This window comes from Salmo salar, chromosome ssa12 (assembly GCF_905237065.1).
Source record: "Salmo salar chromosome ssa12, Ssal_v3.1, whole genome shotgun sequence".
Taxonomy (NCBI): domain Eukaryota; kingdom Metazoa; phylum Chordata; class Actinopteri; order Salmoniformes; family Salmonidae; genus Salmo; species Salmo salar.
In genome coordinates, this window is record NC_059453.1 from 92,665,635 (window position 1) to 92,683,899 (window position 18,265).

The window sequence follows — 18,265 nt, forward strand, 5'->3', positions numbered from 1 at the left end:
GCTGAAGGTACGGTGGGATTTTAAATGGTCGGTGATCTGTTTGTTAACTTGGCTTTCGAAGACCTTAGAAAGGCAGGGTAGGATAGATATAGGTCTGTAACAGTTTGGGTCTGGAGTGTCTCCCCCTTTGAAGAGGGGGATGACCGTGGCAGCTTTCCAATCTTCGGGGATCTCAGATGATAAGAAAGAGAGATTGAAAAGGTTAAATGATTGACCTCTAAACATTTGAGTTTGCATCTCTGTACCATGAACTCTGAGCTGGGTAAGGTATTGACCTGATATCTAGATTGTCCTATATTTTGGTAGTTTCTTCATGTTTATTTAGGTGATGTAGTATTATTGTGAATTTCTCAACGTATAAGCTTAAACTCTCAGGTAAGTCTAAGGGCAGCAGGTAGCCTAGCGGTTAATGCATCAGGCCAGTAACTGAAAGGTAGCTGGTTTGAATACCTGAGTATTCTAACAGTTCAGTATTTAGGGCAAGAAGCACTCCAAGTCAAACACTTGGAAAAAATCATTCATAAAGGGTTTTTCGGCTGTCCCAAAAGGAGAACCCTTTTCGGTTCCAGGTAGAACCCTTTTTGGTTCCAGATAGAATCCTTTTTGGTTCCAGGTGGAAGTCTTTCGGGTTCCATGTTGAACCCTCTGTAGAAAGTGCCCTAAATGGAAAACAAAAGGGTTCTTCCTGGAACCAAAAAGGGTTATTCAAATGGTTCTCACATGGCAGGGCTCTCCAACCCTGTTCCTGGAGAGCTACCGTCCTGTAGGTTTTTGCTCACCTGATTCTATTAATTAGCTGGTTGATAAGCTGAAACAGTAGGGGTTGGAGTGAACCTACAGGAGGGTAGCTCTCTAGGAACGGTTGGAGAGCCCTGTCCTATGAGGACAGCCAAATAACCCTTTTAGATTCTAGACAGCATCTAAGAGTGTAGTAAGGGGATCTGCACACGCTTCCCAATGCCTTCTATCGTTTTCGATTAGGAAAAATAAAACGTAATCGAAAACCTTCTTGAAAGGCATCAGGTAGATGAATCCACAAATACGAATATAATGGTACATATATCTAAAAGCTGCAATATGTAACTTTTTGGGTGACCTGAACAAATTCACATAGAATTGTGAGTTATAGATCTGTCATTCTCATTGAAAGCATGTCTAGCATTTTCTATGTGTGTGATTTCTATGCATCCTGTTCTTATGTTTCATTTTTGCACACCAGCTTTAAACAGCTGAAAACAATATTTTTGGATATGGAAAATGCAGTCAAAAGTTTGGACACACCTACTCATTCAAGGGTTTTTCTTTATTTTTACTATTTTCTACATTGTAGAATAATAGTGAAGACATCAAAACAATGAAATAACACATATGGATTCATGTAGTAACCAAAAAAGTGTTAAACAAATCAAAATATATTTCATATTTGAAATTCTTCAAAGTAGCCACTCTTTGCCTTGATGACAGCTTTGCACACTCTTGGCATTTTCTCAACCAGCTTCATGAGGTAGTCACCCGGAATGTATTTAAATTAACAGGTGTGCCTTGTTAAAAGTTCATTAGTGAAATGTCTTTCCAACTGAGCCAATCAGTTGTGCTGTGGCAAGGTGTGTGTGTGTGTGTGTGGGGGGGGGGTATACAGAAGATATCCTTATTTGGTAAAAGACCAAGTCCATATTATCCTCTCTAGGGTAGGGGGCAGTATTTTCACGGCCGGATGAAAAACGTACCCAAATTAAATGGCCTACTACTCGGGCCCAGGAACTGGAATATGCATATTATTAGTAGATTTGGATAGAAAACACTCTGAAGTTTCTAAAACTGTTTGAATGATGTCTGTGAGTATAACAGAACTCATATGGCAGGCAAAAATCTGAGAAGAATCTAACCAGGAAGTGAGAATTCTGGTGCTTGTAGTCCTTTCAACTCATTGCCAATGGAACACACAGTGAGTTAGGGTTCATTTCGCAGTTCCTAAGGCTTCCACTAGATGTCAACAGTCTTTAGAAAGTTGTTTGAGGCGTCTATGATGAACAGAGACCCAACAAGAAGGCTGGGAAGTTGTAGACCCATCAGTTCATTGGCGTGCGTTCATGTGAGAAGGGACCTGTGTTCCAAAACGTTTTTCAAGACACAGGAACCGTCCGGTTGGAATATTACCGAAGTTTCATGTTCAAAAGGCCCTAAAGATTGATGCTTTACAACGTTTGACATGTTTGAACGAACTTAAATAGATTTTATTTTTACTTTTCTTTTCGGCGCGCTTCCTACATTTGGAGTAGCTGAACTGAATGCGCGAACAACAAGGAGCTATTTGGACATAAATGATGGAGTTTATCGAACAAAACAACATTTATTATGGACCTGGGATTCCTGGAAGTGCCTTCTGATGAAGATCATCAAAGGTAAGGGAATATTTCTTATGCAATTTATGATTTTAGATGGCTCCAAAATGGCGGCTATCTGTATTGCCTAGTGTATTTTTCTGAGCGCAGTACTCAGATTATTGCAAAGTGTGCTTTCCCAGTAAAGTTAATTTGAAATCTTTCACAGCGTTAGCATAAAGGAGATGTTCATCTATAATTCTTTGAATGACAGTTTAATATTTTATCAACGTTTATGATGAGTATTTTTGTAAATTGTAGCGCTGTTCACCGGACGTATTGGAGGCAAAATATTTTCTGAACGTCACGCGCCGATGTAAAATGCTGTTTTTAGATATAAATATGAAGTTGATTGAACAAAAAATGCATGGATTGTGTAACATGATGTCCTAGGAGTGTCATCTGATGAAGATCGTCAAAGGTTAGTGCTGCATTTAGCTGTGTTTTGGGTATTTGTGATGCATGCTAGTTGCATGGAAATGGCTGTGTGGTTATTTGTGTTTATGTACTCTCCTAACATAATCTAATGTTTTGCTTTCGCTGTAAAGCCTTTTGGAAATCGGACAACGTGGTTCGATTCAGGAGAAGTGTATCAATAAAATGGTGTAAAATAGTCCTATGTTTGAGAACTTTGAATTATGACATTTTGTGGTTTTAAATTTGGCGCGCTGATTTTTCACTGGCTGTTGAATAGTGTGGGACGATTTCGTCCCACCTCCCCTAGCGAGGTTATGGCAACAACAGCTCAAATAAGCAAAGAGAAATGACAGTCCATCATTATTTTAAGATATGAAGGTCAGTCAATTCGGGAAAGTTCAAGAACCTTTCAAGTTTCTTCAGTGCAGTCGCAAAAACCATCAAGCATTATGATGAAACTGGCTCTCATGAGGATCGCCACAGGAAAGGAAGACCCAGAGTTACCTCTGCTGCAGAGAATAAGTTAATTCGAGTTACCAGCCTCAGAAATTGCAGCCCAAATAAATGCTTCACTGAGTTCAAGTAACAGACACATTTCAACATCAACTGTTCAGAGGAGACTGCAGGAATCAGGCCTTTATGGTCAAATTGCTGCAACGAAACCACTACTAAAGGACATCAATAAGAAGAGCAATGGACATTAGACTGGTAGAAATCTGCCCTTTGGTTGGATGAGTCCAACTGTTCAATTTTTGGTTCCAACCACCATGTCTTTGTGAGACAAAGAGTAGGTGAACGGATGATCTCCGCATGTGTGGTTCCCACCGTGAAGCATGGAGGAGGTGTGATGGTGTAGGGGTGCTTGCTGGTGACACTGTCAGTGATTTATTTAGAATTCAAGGCTCTCTTAACCAGCATAGCTACCACAGCATTCTGCAGCGATATGCCATCCCATCTGGTTTGCGCTTAGTGAAACTACAATTTGTTTTTCAACAGGACAATGACCCAACACACCTCCAGGCTGTGTAAGGGCTATTTGACCAAAAATGAGAGTGATGTAGTGCTGCATCAGATGACCTGGCCTCCACAATCACCCGACCTCAACCCAATTTAGTTGGTTTGGGAAGAGTCGGACCGCAGAATGAAGGAAAAGCAGCAAACAAGTGCTCAGCATTTGTGGGAACTCCTTCAAGACTGTTGGAAAACCATTCCAGGTGCAACTGGTTGAGAGAATGCCAAGAGTGTGAAAAGCTGGCAAACTATTAGAATTTTAGCAACCAGGAAATGGCAGAGCGATTTCTGCATTGTGCATCTTTAAATTATATTTTCTCATGAATTTGATGATATTTTGACGGCACTTCAAAAACCGTGTGGGACATGATCCAGGAAGTAGGCGGGACTTTCATGCCATATTGATGTACACTATGTAGTGTATGTATGTGGACAGTGATGCAACATTTTTACATTTTGCTCTATACTTCATCATTTCGGATTTGAGATCAATTGTTCATATGAGGTGACAGTACAGAATGCCACCTTTTTTTGGGGGGGTATTTTCATATCTGATTTAAGTATTTGGACACATTTTTACTTATAGTGTCCTAAAGTAGTCAAAAGTTGAGTATTTGCTCCCATATTTCTAGCATGCAACGACTACGTCAAGCTTGTGACTCTATAAACTTCTTGGAATCAGTCATAGTTTGTTTTGGTTGGGTTTTGGGTTTTGCCCAATAGGAACTGAATGGTGAATGATGATTGGAGTGATCTTCCATCTAAGTGAGTAGATAAGATGTTAGTGAACAGTTCTAAATCAATTCTGATAATGCCATGATTAAGAAAAATCATGAATGAATTATGAATAATAATGAGTGAGAAAGTTATAGAAGCTACAGCAAAGCATGCTAACCTCTCAACATGACCAATAACAAGGGAGGTTAGCATGTCTTGGGGGCAAGATCTTTGACCCTCTGTAACTTTCTCACTCATTGTCTTTCATGATTCATGGTTATCCACATTCATGTAGAAGTATTTAGAACCATCTAATGCAGCCAACACATTTGTAGAGTCACAAGCTTGATGTAGTTATTGTGTGCCAGGAATATGGGACCAAATACTACATTTGACGCTATAAATGGGGGGACTAGATCTATAAAGTGCTTTCATTTCTAAATGGTAAATCAGATATGTATGAATAATACCCTCAAGTGAAAGATGACATTATGTAGCGTCACCTCATATGGAACATTTAATCTCAAATCCAAATTGCTGGACTATAGAGACAATGTAGAAAGTTAGCATCAATGTCCATATAAATACGTAGGAGAGAGTAGTCAGCATTAATAAGTCCACTTCAGAAGAAGGGTGAAGAAGCAGGACGTAGCCTCAATGTGTGTTGTGACACGGTCAGTCTGTGTGCACACATGTATTACTCCGCAGAGTTAGTGAGTGCCATATGGGTTGAATTGGGGGTTTGTTATTATTCAATTCCTTGTTGTTGTTTTTGTTGTTGCTGTCAATCAGGAGGTTCCATCGCTCCAGTGTGTGGCCCACTCTTTCTTCTGGAGGATCTCTGCCTTCTGCTGGCTCTCATGGAACTGGGGCAGGTCCTGATGGGGAATCTTCACCGCATAGTACTGAGGCACTTTGTCTTCATACTGGACCCGACGGAAGAAACCACACTGTGGGAGAGAGAGGGGGGAGGGACGGGGGGGAGTGGGAGAGAGCGTATGAAAAATGCACATTGCTGATGCCGCTGAGTAACCTGAAGGAGATTTTTTTCTTTTGATTGTGCATGTGCCACACAAACCAAAATGTCCAGATGACTTGTGAAACGTCAGTAAAACAGGTGCCACACAAACCAAAATGTCCAGATGACTTGAGAAACGTCAGTAAAAAAAAACAGGTGACACACAAGCCAAAATGTCCAAATGACTTGTGAAACGTCAGTAAAACAGGTGCCACACACAAGCAAAGAAAACACACCAGTGCCTTGCAAAACATTACAATTGTGCTGCCGCACATTGTCATTTCACCTACAGCCACCACACTCTTGCAGCGTCCCCCATTTTTTCAGAAACACAAACGAACAACAGAGAACACATATTCATTCTGGCATTCTAACATTGTTATCAAGTGTGGGACCAGATGGAATGATAATGTTAATGAATAGAACCAGAATTATTAGCAACATGAACACAATTTTCTTTTGCCAGAATGAACTTGTTTCAGGTACAGAATTTAAGGTCAAAGATCACACGGCAGGCAGAGCCACAGCACGCAGCACAACAGGTCTCTGTCCGTCAGGCACAGATCTAGGATCAGCTACCCATCCCCAAAACACCTAACCTTAACCATTAGAGGAGGCAATGCAAAACTGAACCTGGATCAGTGTCTAAAGGGAACTGCAGGGCGTGAGAGACCAGGGCATGCCAGTACGAGGCAGGCCAGGGTGCGTGGTTTTACCGCTTGGGGGAGAGGGGAGGGGAAAGCAGGAACCTATTGGTCTGATGCCTGCTTCTCCACCTCAGAGGGCTGAATGTGCATGTGGGCGTGGTAGTATTCTGTCTCGTACTGGGGGTGACGCTCCGTACGCTTGAAGAACCCACACTGAGGAGAGGGTGGAAGAGGAGGAGGAGGAGAAGGAGGAGAGGGGGGATGAGAAGGAGAAGGAGGAGAGGGGGGAGGAGAAGAAGGAGGAGGTGGAGGAGGGGGGAGGAGTAGAAGTTACAACAGAGATGTAGTGGAGGGAGGGAGGTGAAAAGAAGTACAGAGTAAAAGAGATGGAGAGATGGACTAGAGATGGAGAGAGGAGAGATGGAATAGAGCAGAGGTAAATAACTGACTTATCTCAGAGAGGTGAGGAGAATAGAACAAAGATCTGAAGATCACAGCTTTTTTGGGAATAAAAAATACTGTTATTAACCGGTTTTAAAGATGTGAAAATAACGGTTCTGTTCCAGAGCAGGAGAGATAACTTCTGTTCCCTGTTCGGTTTCCATTCCTCTGAAAATGTTTTTTTTTCCGTTTCTGGTTCTGTTCCCTGAAACGCTTCCAACCCCTGCTAAGAACTCATTCTGATTTACAGCATTGACCTGGGGAATAGTTTCAAGGGAGAGGAGGAGGGAATAAATGAGCCAATTGTAAGCTGGGGATGATTAGGTGTCCATGATGGTATGAAGGCCAGTTTTGGCATTTAGCCAAGACATCGGTGTTAACACCCCTACTCTTAATCTTATGATAAGTAACATGGGTTCTTTAGCGACCACAGAGACTCATGACACTTGTTTAACGTCCCATCCGAAAGACTGTACCCTACACAGGGCAATGTCCCCAATCACTGCCCTGGGGCATCCAGGATAATATAGGTACAGTAACTACAGTAGGTATAGTCATATTGTCACATCCTGACCAGCAGAGGGAGCAATTGGATTAGTTTTGATCAGGATGTGGCAGGGTTTTTGTGTGTGTGAATGGTTGTGTTGGTGATTGGGACTCCCAATTGAAGGCAGGTGTGTTGAGTTGCCTTTGATTGGGAGTCCTATATAGGAGTGTGTGTTTTTCTTTGGGGTTGTGGGTAATTGTTTCTTGTTTAGTGTGGTTGCACCTGACAGGACTGTTGGCTGTCAGTTTCCTTGTTTTTGTAGTGTTCTTTCTATTAAATTCAAGATGACGAACACTAACTCTGCTGCATTTTTGGTCCTTTCCTGAAGACAGCTGTGACACATATATGATGTGTGTTGGTACATTTCAGAGTGGGCAGACCAGCAGAACCAGCACCAGGATACCAACCAGGATTATATACAGTTGTGTAAAGTACTTAAGTAAAAATACTTTATTAAAGTACTACTTAAATAATTTTTTGGGGTATCTGTACTTTACTTTACTATTTATATTTTTGACAACTTTTAATTTTACTTCACTACATTCCTAAAGAAAATAATGTACATTTTCCTTGACACCCAAAAGTACTTGTTACAATTTGAATGCTTAGCAGGTACAGGAAAAGGTTCCAATTCACACACTTATCAAGAGAACATCCCTGGTCATCCCTACTGCCTCTGATCTGGCAGAATCACTAAACACAAATGCTTAGTTTGTAAATGATGTCTGAGTGGTGGAGTATACCTCTGGCCGTCAAAAAATAACAATAATAAGGAAATCGTGTTGTCTGGTTTGCTTAATATCAGGAATTTGATGTATAGTAAGCATACTTTTACTTTGTACTTTCACTCAAGTATGACAATTTAGTACTTTGTCCACCACTGTACTTCAGTACATTTAAAACCAGATACTTTTAGACTTTTACTCCAGTAATATTTTACTTGGTGACTTTCACTTTTACTTGAGTCGTTTTCTATTAAGTATCTTTACTTTTACTCAAGTATGATAATTGATTACTTTTTCCACCTGTGATTATATAGACATGTAAGGCACAGTAATAGAGGTGTCCCGTGTGGCTCAGTTGGTAGAGCATGGTGTTTGCAATGCCAGGGTTGTGGGTTTGATTCCCATGGGGGACCAGTATGGAGAAAAAAATGTATGAAATGTATGCATTCACTACTGTAAGTTGCTCTGGATAAGAGTGTCTGCTAAATGATTAAAATGTGTTTAGTCTAGGTTATACTATTAAAGTTGCTGGTACCTTCCAGAGGATGCAGACCATCAGGGACAACACCAGGATACCAACCAGGATGGCTATGAGAATCCACCACCAGGGGATCCAGTACTGGGCAGTCAGACCAACCTCTGGGTAAATCATCACTGGGATCTACAGGGAAAACACAGTAATATAAAGCAATGAGTGTTTTATTGTGAAGTGTCTTGTCTTTACTGTGTATGTATCACTAGTAGTTAAAGCCCAGCGTCTTGGTCAGGAAAAGCCTGGCCCTAGTTATCCGTGTGTGTGTGTGTGTGTGTGTGTGTGTGTGTGTGTGTGTGTGTGTGTGTGTGTGTGTGTGTTACCTGTGCGGCAGCATCATTCAGCACCAGGTGTTTGATGCTAGACTTGACTGTGATGTTGGCTCTAACCAGCAGCTCCAAAGCACTGACTGATGGGAACTCCTGACGGAGAGAAGAGAGAAGAGAGAAGAAGAGAGAAGAGAGAGAGAAGAAAGAGATGAGAAGTGCGAGACAAGGGAAGAGTAAATTCCTCAGCGACCCCCTCATAACTCGATGGGGATAAATATGATCTTATATATATAAAAAATAGCATATAAGAAGGTTCACACAGACTGGCAGTGCATGGCTAGATAAACCAAGTCTCGGGCCCTGGGAAGGAACATTTTAAAGACCCACTTCCTGGTGTCAGAGAGAACATTTTCTGCAATTCTACACATTTTGTCAGGGGTCAGAAAAAAAGCTTAAAGCTAGAGTCAATAACAAAGCAGCCACCCCGCCACTGTTTTGATAAAAAGCTGAGGGATGGGCCTGGAGAAATGTAACTACTCTCAGATTCACAGCCAGCGTTATGGATGCAAGGACTGACCATCCATGATATAGTATAGATTTACCACGTGTTGAGGCTATACAGTGTTTGTTTACATTCACATTGTTTACAAACATTGGAGAAAAACAAGTTTATATTTTGTGATCTCATGGAGTGTGACAGTTGAACTAAGCTCATGAAGCATTTACAAGTTATATTCTTCAACAATCAATGGGTATATATCATGGTAATCCATACCAAAACTTGATGTAGCAACGAAGGATTCTAGATTTAAATTACAATGCATTTATACAGTGCATTTATGTAAAAGGTGGAATACAACTAGCCAAGAACAACACAAGATACAAGAATTAGGCCCATGTTGCCCAGGTTTAAGAACATAATATGTTCATTAATAATATTGTATTGTATTACACCATGTAAACTCACAGGATCCCCACTTTGAGACACTGTGCTTTAGTCAATTACTATGAATCATGCTCATTGTTTCCTTACTAATACATGACAAAGAAGTTGGACAATGATGGCTAATGTTGATTTATACATAGGTAAAGTACAATGCAAAGTGTCCCCCCCCCATCCTGCTGCAGCCCTCGTGTTGCCTTTGTAGTTACAGTCCGTGATCGCTCTCAATTCTTCATAATGCCCTTTCACAATAACTGTTTAATCAATACAAATGCTACTATTATATTAGACTTGCATTAAGTTCAGGGGAGCGTTGAGATGTTGAGGCTTTTCCAGTATGGGAGCATTGAGATGTTGAGTGGATTCCAGTATGGGAGCATTGAGATGTTGAGTGGATTCCAGTATGGGAGTTGAGATGTTGAGTGGGTGGTTTGAGCCCTGAAAGCTGATTGGCTGACATCCGTGGTACATCAGACCATATACCACGGGTATGACAAAACATGTCTTTTCTTTTAATAACCAGATGATTCAGCTAGCAAAGTACATAGGTGTGTGGCCATAAAAGGCCATACAATTGTATCAACCTGCCGGCGTGTAATGCATTGCATTATGGGAACCGTAGTCTTTATTAACACAATGTGATAGGTGATGTGGTGTTTTACCTCCAGGAAGGTGCTGTTCCACAAACGTCCCTGGATGATGAGGACAGCAGAGCCAGAGAAGCTGTGGAGAGGACACTGGAACAGGATGCAACGCGCTGAACCCAGAAGACAGTCCTACAGACAGACGGGGGGTGGGACAAGTGATGAGAATAGCAGGGGTCGGTATTCAATCTCTGATTCAGATGGGGTTGGGGGTTAAATGCGGAAGACACATTTCAGTTGAATGCATTCAGTTGTACAACTGACTAGGTATCCTCCTTCCCAATCAAACTAGCAGTAAGGATGCTGTGCATTGCGTGCAGGTCTCTTAGGGTTTGGAGCTTATTTCTACAGTGCAGGTTCAACTGAATCTGACGTTTGGTTTACAACCCCCCTCCCCCTCCCTCTGTTTCTCTCCCTCCTCCCATTCCCCCTACCCCTCTCTCCCCCCTATCCCGCTCTCCCTATCCCCCTCTCTCTGTCTCTCTCCCCTCTCACTCTCCCCTCCCTCCCATTCCCCCTACCCCATCTCCCTCTCTCCCCCTATCCCCCTCTCCCTATCCCCCTCTCTCTCTCTCTCTCCCCCTCCCTCCCTTTCTCCCCCTATCCCGCTCTCCCTATCCCCCTCTCTCTCTCTCTCTCTCCCCTCTCACTCTCCCCTCCCTCCCTCTCTCCCCCTATCCCGCTCTCCCTATCCCACCCTCACTCTCCCCTCTCACCCACTCTCCCCTCCCTCCCTCCCTCCCTCACCCCTCCCACTCTCCCCTCCCTCCCTTTCTCCCCATATCCCCCTCTCCCTATCCCCCTCTCTCTCTCTCCCCTCTTACTCTCTCTCCCCCTATCCCGCTCTCCCTATCCCACCCTCACTCTCCCCTCTCACCCACTCTCCCCTCCCTCCCTCCCCCTCCCTCTCGCTCTCTCTCTCTCTCTCCTCCCTCCCCTCTCTCTCTCTCCCCCTATACCCCACCTTCTACCCCTCTCTCTCTCTCCCCTCCTTTTACCTCTCCCCCCTCTCCCTCCCTCCCTCTCTCACCAGTTTGAGTGACTTCCGTCTCTCGGAGGCAGCCACAGCGGGCGTGGTCCTACCCAGACTGCCCTTGGTCATCACATGCCCCTCCTCTTCCGGGTGGGATCGTCCCTTCCTCCTGAGCTGTTCACAGGGACAGGAAACAGAAGACGTTTATTATCACGAGTCCTGTCCTGGGGTCAGAACTGAGAGATTTCTCCTTAGATAGGCCAGCTGCAAAGAAAACACTTGCTATTGTTAGACTCTAGCTTGAAATGTACTGATTCAAGTTACCACACTAAAACTCATGAATTACATTACATGTATAAGGAATGCATGTGTTGGGGTCAATGAAGGATAGATGGGACTAGAAATATGGAAAATTACTGAGAGTAAAAACTTCAAATTCTGTTTCATATTTCTGAAGAGGGAGGTGAAATGCAATTTTTTTGTCTCTGATAAGGCAGGCCGTCTGCGGAACTATGGAGGAGTGAGGAATGCGTCTCCAGGTCAAATCAACAGATGAAGTGAGCAGAAACGTCTGGGAAAGAGGCCAGAGAGGCCCACCACAACGTCTCTCCTACTGCAGTACTATCTCACACATACACTCCCACGCCCACAAAAGGTTTTAGTATACAGACAGGGTTGTGACTACACCAGTGAGAGGAAACAATTCAATTCCTGCCTAGCAACAGAGATGTATTGGTTGTCTAGATGTGTACGGCGCTCACCACGCCTGACCACGCTTGTGTAATCATGCCCTGTCGTTGCAGCTGTATGACCCAGTGGGTGAATAAACTTGGTTTGAGCTTTTTTCTAGTTGTCCGTTTGCGTTTTTACTCAGTTTTTTTGCACTATATTGTAAAAATTCATGAAACCAAAAATAGGGTTTTTGGTTTTCATTTAAGGTTAGGGTTAGGCATTAGGGGTAGCAGTGTGTTTAAGGTTAGGGTTAGGCATTAGGGTTAGCAGTGTGTTTAAGGTTAGGGTTAGGCATTAGGGGTAGCAGTGTGTTTAAGGTTAGGGTTAGTCATTAGGGTTAGCAGTGTGTTTAAGGTTAGGGTTAGGCATTAGGGTTAGCAGTGTGTTTAAGGTTAGGGTTAGGCATTAGGGGTAGCAGTGTGTTTAAGGTTAGGGTTAGACATTAGGGTTAGCAGTGTGTTTAAGGTTAGGGTTAGACATTAGGGGTAGCAGTGTGTTTAAGGTTAGGGTTAGACATTAGGGGTAGCAGTGTGTTTAAGGTTAAGGTTAGGTTTCAAATCTGATGCTATGACTTTGTGGCTGTGCCATGTAGCGAACACTGCTGAGCTGCCTCCAGAGCAAGATTCAATACGAAAAACGCTACCCTACAATAAAGACTAACTGCATAGACTGTTTTATTTTGACTCTGACTCGACACTCTCACAGGACTCTACACACTGACTCTACACACACTCACAGAACTCTACACACTGACTCGACACACTCACAGGACTCTACACACTGACTCCACACACTCACAGGACTCTACACACTGACTCCACACACTGACTCGACACACTCACAGGACTCTACACACTGACTCGACACACTCACAGGACTCTACACACTCATTCACACACACTCACACTGACACTCCAAACACACACACACACACACACACACACACACACACACACACACACACACACACACACACACACACACACACACACTTAATTTGCTCACACACACATATGCACACGCATTCATACTGACTCTACACACACACTCACATACAATCAGCATATATGCTGCTGCTGCTCTGTTTATCGTACGCTGAGTGTACAAAACATTAGGAACACCTTCCTAATATTGTGTTGCACCCCCTTTTTCCCTCATAATAGACTTCATTCGTCCGGGCATGGACTCTAGAAGGTGTCGAAAGTGTTCCACAGGGATGCTAGCCATGTTGACTCCAATGTTTCCTACAGTTGTGTCAAGTTGGCTGGATGTCCTTTGGGTGGTGGACCATTCTTGATACACATGGGAAAAACCCAGCAGCGTTGCAGTTCTTGACACCTTCAAACCCGTGTGCCTGGCAACTACTACCATACCCATTTCAAAGGCACTTAAAGATGCAATATGCAGAAATCGCTCCGCCATTTCCTGGTTGCTAAAATTCTAATACTTCCCCTAATTTCAGTTTATGTGTTAAAACAAGCAAGAATAGCATAGAGAATCATTGTACTTTTCATTTTTCATTTTAGTCATTTAGCAGACGCTCTTATTCACGACTTACAGTAGTGAATGCATACATTTCATACATTTTTCCCCCGTACTGTACCATCTAAACCACTGTGAAATATATTTTCAATAACCCAAAATATTGTATTTTCAGCGGTTTGAAGCTGGAGTACAAAACTGAAAGTAAAAGAAGCAAAACTAAACTTAAGCACAGGAAGCATAGAAATATTGCACATAGAACAGATCTACCGCTTCTTAGACTAGCTTTCAATGAGAATGACAGATCTATAACTCACAAATCTATGTGAATTTGGTCAGGTCACCAAAAAAGTGACATATTGCAGCTTTTTTTTAAAATTCAGCCCTCCTGTTGTTTTCGTTTCATGTTAATTAATTCTGTGTTCCAGGTCCAAAATGACCACCCCATTATACAGTTGCAGTAGGAAGTTTACATAAAACCTTCGCCAAATAATATTTAAACTCAGTTTTTCACAAATCCTGACATTTAATCCTAGTAAAAAATCCCTGTTTTAGGTCAGTTAGGATATTTTATTTTAAGAATGTGAAATGTCAGAGTAATAGTAGAGAGAATGATTTATTTCAGCTTTTATTCATTACATCACATTCCCAGTGGGTCAGAAGTTTACATACACTCAATTAGTGTTTGGTAGCATACTTTGGAAGTATGCTTGGGATCATTGTCCATTTGGAAGACCCATTTGCGACCAAGCTTTAACTTCCTGACTGATGTCTTTAGATGTTGATTCAACATATCCACATAACTTCCCTCCCTCATGATGCCATCTATTTTGTGAAGTGCACCAGGCCCTCCTGCAGCAAAGCACCCCCACAACATGATGCTGCCACCCCCCGTGCTTCACGGTTGGGATGGTGTTCTTCGGCTTGCAAGGCTTTTCCTTTTTCCTCCAAACATAACGATGGTCATTATGGCCAAACAGTTATATTTTTGATTCATCAGACCAGAGGACATTTCTCCAAAAAGTACAATCTTTGTCCCCATGTGTATTTGCAAACTGTAGTCTGTTTTTTTAAGGCAGTTTTGGAGCAGTGTCTTGTTCCTTGCAGAGCGGTATAGGACTCGTTTTACTGTGGATATAGATACTTTTGTACCTGTTTCCTCCAGCATCTTCACAAGGTCCTTTGCTGTTGTTCTGGGATTGATTTGCACTTTTCACACCAAAGTACGTTCATCTCTAGGAGGCAGAACGCGTCTCCTTCCTGAGGGCTGCGTGGTCCCATGGTGTTTATACTTGCGTACTACTGTTTGCAGAGATGAATGTGGTACCTTCAGGCGTTTGGAAATTGCTACCAAGGATGAACCAGACTTGTGGAGGTCTACATTTTTTTGTTGTTGATGTCTTGGCTGATTTCTTTAGATTTTCCCATGATGTCAAGCAAAGAGGCACTGAGTTTGAAGGTAGGCCTTGAAATACATCCACAGGTACACCTCTAATTGACTCAAATGATGTCAATTAGCCTATCAGAAGCTTCTAAAGCCATGACATTTTCTGGAATTTTCCAAGCTGTTTAAAGGAACAGTCAACATTTACATTTTAGTCATTTAGCAGACGCTCTTATCCAGAGCGACTTACAGTAGTGGATGCATACATTTCATACCACTTTTTTTTTTTGTACTGGCCCCCCCGTGGGAATCAAACCCACAACCCTGGCGTTGCACACACCAAGCTGGCGTGGCAAACACCATGCTCTACCAACTGAGCCACAGCCAGTCAACGTAGTGTATGGAAACTTTTGACCCATTGGAATTGTGATACAGTGAATTATAAGTGAAATAATCTGTCTGTAAACAATGGTTGGAAAAATGACTTGTGTCATGCACAAAGTAGATGTCCTAACCGACTTGCCAAAACTATAGTTTGTTAACAAGACATTTGTGGAGTGGTTGAAAAACGAGTTTTAATGACTCCAACCTAAGTGTATGTAAACTTCCGACCTCAACTGTAGTTTATAAATCCATAATAATCCATATATTATCACCTAATGTTGTGTTAGATCTTTTTATCAACTTAAGTTCTTGCGGACATTACAAGTTTTGAACTTCTATTTGCTACTTATGGCCTAATAAAAATGGGCTTCTTCTATAGAAAGGTCCTGCCTCTCGCCTGATAGTAGAAAGCATATTATTCAGTCAACGTTCCTATTGGTCCTAGAATATGGTGACATCCTCTATATGAATGCAGCAGCCACTTAAATGCACACACACAATCCATGTCTCAATTGTTTCAAGACTTAAAAATGTTTCTTTAACCTGTCTCCTCCACTTTATCTACACTGATTGAAGTGGATTTAAAAGGTGACATCAATAAAGGATCATAGATTTCACCTGGATTTACCTGGTCAGTCTGTTATTTACTTTCTCGTGTTCTTCTTATTTCTATGTTTTTGTTCTACTTTACTTTATAGATTACTATTTTTACTATTGATATTGACTAATTCATTGTTGGCAAAGAGAAAGAAAGGTATTTTCCTGTACTAGTACACGTACTGTAGCCTGTGGCTGGTCTTCAGAAGGAGAGCTGTGGGAGAACTTCCGTGGGTTGAGGGAGGTGTGGGGTCTACAGTGGGTTTCTGGATGGCCCTGGAAGTGAAAAGCGGTGGGATACAGGAGCCACTTCCCATTGGACAGCTCATGAGGCCACATTATGTTGAGGAAGGCAGAGCCTAGAGTCTGCAGGGACGGCCCAGTGTTGGTCACCTAATCAAAACATGGAGGATTGATTTATTAGTTGAATGAAACACAGTCAATATAAAATGTTTATGATCGAAACAAATTATTATTTGAAATATGCTTACAATTGAGCCTTTGCTAATCCTCGTCGCCTTGGTAACTGTTTTGCAACCTCAGACAACATTTTCCTGGGAAGTGTCACGGATCCCTCCGTAACTTTCATTACGCACAACTGTCCCCTATTCCCACTGATTAGTACTTGTAGAAGTGTGCCCTTTGGTTTCCATTGGGCTGTTGATTATTGTTACAATGTCCGTTGGTGTGTGCGAGTAATTGTGCTGTTTTGGCTTTCGTGCCCTTGTGGATCGCGCAGATGATTATTGGTCTCGTCCCGTGTGTTCTAATCATTGTGCGCTTGTGTTATTTATTCGAGGTACTCCTCGATCTTTTGTTTGGGTTTCAACCCTGTGTTTTGTATAGTGTTTGTTTGGTCTTCGTCCCCGTGCCTTTATACGGCACACTGTAATTTAGGTAAATTAAAAACCCTTATTACGCATTCCTGCGCCTGTCTCCCGACCCTTTATGCCGACGTGACAGGAAGCCCAATTCCCCATTCAACCATTGGCAAAATACCCGCAAATTGATCTCAAAATGCGTTTCGAAACTACCCCTTTACTAATCAGAAAACTATTGGGTATGTTGTGGTGAACTGTCATTACAATCGCTTCACGGGAAGCTGATAAAATTATGTTTATACTTATTTCCCTCATTAAAATGCAAATCAATTTATAACATTTTTGACATGCGTTTTTCTGGATTTTTGTTGTTGTTGTTATTCTGTCTCTCACTGTTCAAATAAACCTACCATTAAAATTATAGACTGATCATTTCTTTGTCAGTGGGCAAACGTACAAAATCAGCAGGGGATCAAATACTTTTTTCCCTCACTTTAATTAGCTACCGTGTCGCGCCCCCACTTCCCGCCTGTCTACGGGTGTCCTAGCTAGTTAGCTACCGTGTCGCCTCCCGCCTGTCTACCAGGGTCCCAGCTAGCACGCAGTGTCCTTCGCTCCCACCTGCCAAATTCCTGCCTTCGCCGTGGTAAACAGAACTGCAGGAAACCGGTGCCTGACAGGCAGCGACGAAAGAAACTGTTTTAGCCTCTTCTTTTTTTTCTGTGGGGTTTATCGGTGGTTGGCATCCAACGTTATGGTGCATTAGCGCCACCTACTGTATTGGAGCGCCCCCGCCTCCTGCCTTTGTACCGGAGTCCTAGTTTAAAAATGGACCAATAGAAAGAGGGGTTCCTGCAGATGCAGGAACGCCCCGAATTGCCGGCCGCAATTACACCCTTCCAGACTTGACGAAAGTTGCTATCCATTGGAGCGCTGCAATTGGTTGCAAAAGATTATGGGGCGGGGCTTAGCAAAGGGTCAGTTAGGGCCCAAGTTTTTTCTCCTGTTCACAGCAATACAAAGATGCTATGCTACAGTGTCATGCTACGCCGTCTCTTGTTCTCAAAAATAAGAAATAGAGGAACTCAATGGAAATAAGCCCTCTGGCTTTATTGTCTTCAATATTGAATGTAATTTTATTTTGGATAAAAATAACACATATTGTACATCAAGCATGTTGTGGATTTTATCCCATATGATAACATTTGAAAGCATGAATTACAACACTTATTTCTAAAAGTGGCCATCAATGTATCTGGGTTGTTCCACAAAAAGAGTGCCTTTCGCTTCTCTTTGATATTGTAGAAATTGTGAACCAATGTTTCATTTTGAAAGCCTGTTATTGAAGTGCCCTTGGCATTAAAATAGACCACATAGACTATTCAAAAATCTGTATAAAGGCTTACTAAAGTGCAAATATTCAGCATTTTGACATGACATTGAACATCTAATAGTCAAATCATAGTGTAAAAGCAGGTGAGATGGTTCTACTCTTTTTGGTCATTTTCTGGTGTTTTGTGGTAGAAATCTGAGCTGGTTGAGCATAACACGTCAACCATGTTACCCCTAGATAGACAGGCTAGAAACTATAGTAATTTTT

The 18,265-nt window shown here is 42.3% G+C and overlaps 1 protein-coding gene across 3 annotated transcripts in view; it reads right to left on the reverse strand.

The window, feature by feature from the left end:
- Positions 1-3,049: 3,049 nt before the first annotated feature.
- The window catches only part of itga7 (integrin, alpha 7), a 91,898-nt gene continuing 76,682 nt past the window's right edge, over positions 3,050-18,265 (reverse strand). Inside the window, exons 17-23 of one of the 3 annotated variants that reach the window (XM_014134013.2) lie at positions 16,028-16,237; positions 11,323-11,439; positions 10,311-10,424; positions 8,760-8,858; positions 8,440-8,565; positions 6,261-6,404; positions 3,051-5,476 (exon numbers count right to left, since the gene is read on the reverse strand). In XM_014134013.2, coding sequence (XP_013989488.2) covers positions 6,294-6,404; positions 8,440-8,565; positions 8,760-8,858; positions 10,311-10,424; positions 11,323-11,439; positions 16,028-16,237 — 777 coding nt within the window. In that variant the 3' untranslated portion in view covers positions 3,051-5,476; positions 6,261-6,293. Of the gene's footprint in view, positions 5,477-6,260; positions 6,405-8,439; positions 8,566-8,759; positions 8,859-10,310; positions 10,425-11,322; positions 11,440-16,027; positions 16,238-18,265 lie in introns of all 3 variants that reach the window. The other 2 variants (XM_014134011.2, XM_014134012.2) reach the window with 2 other exon arrangements.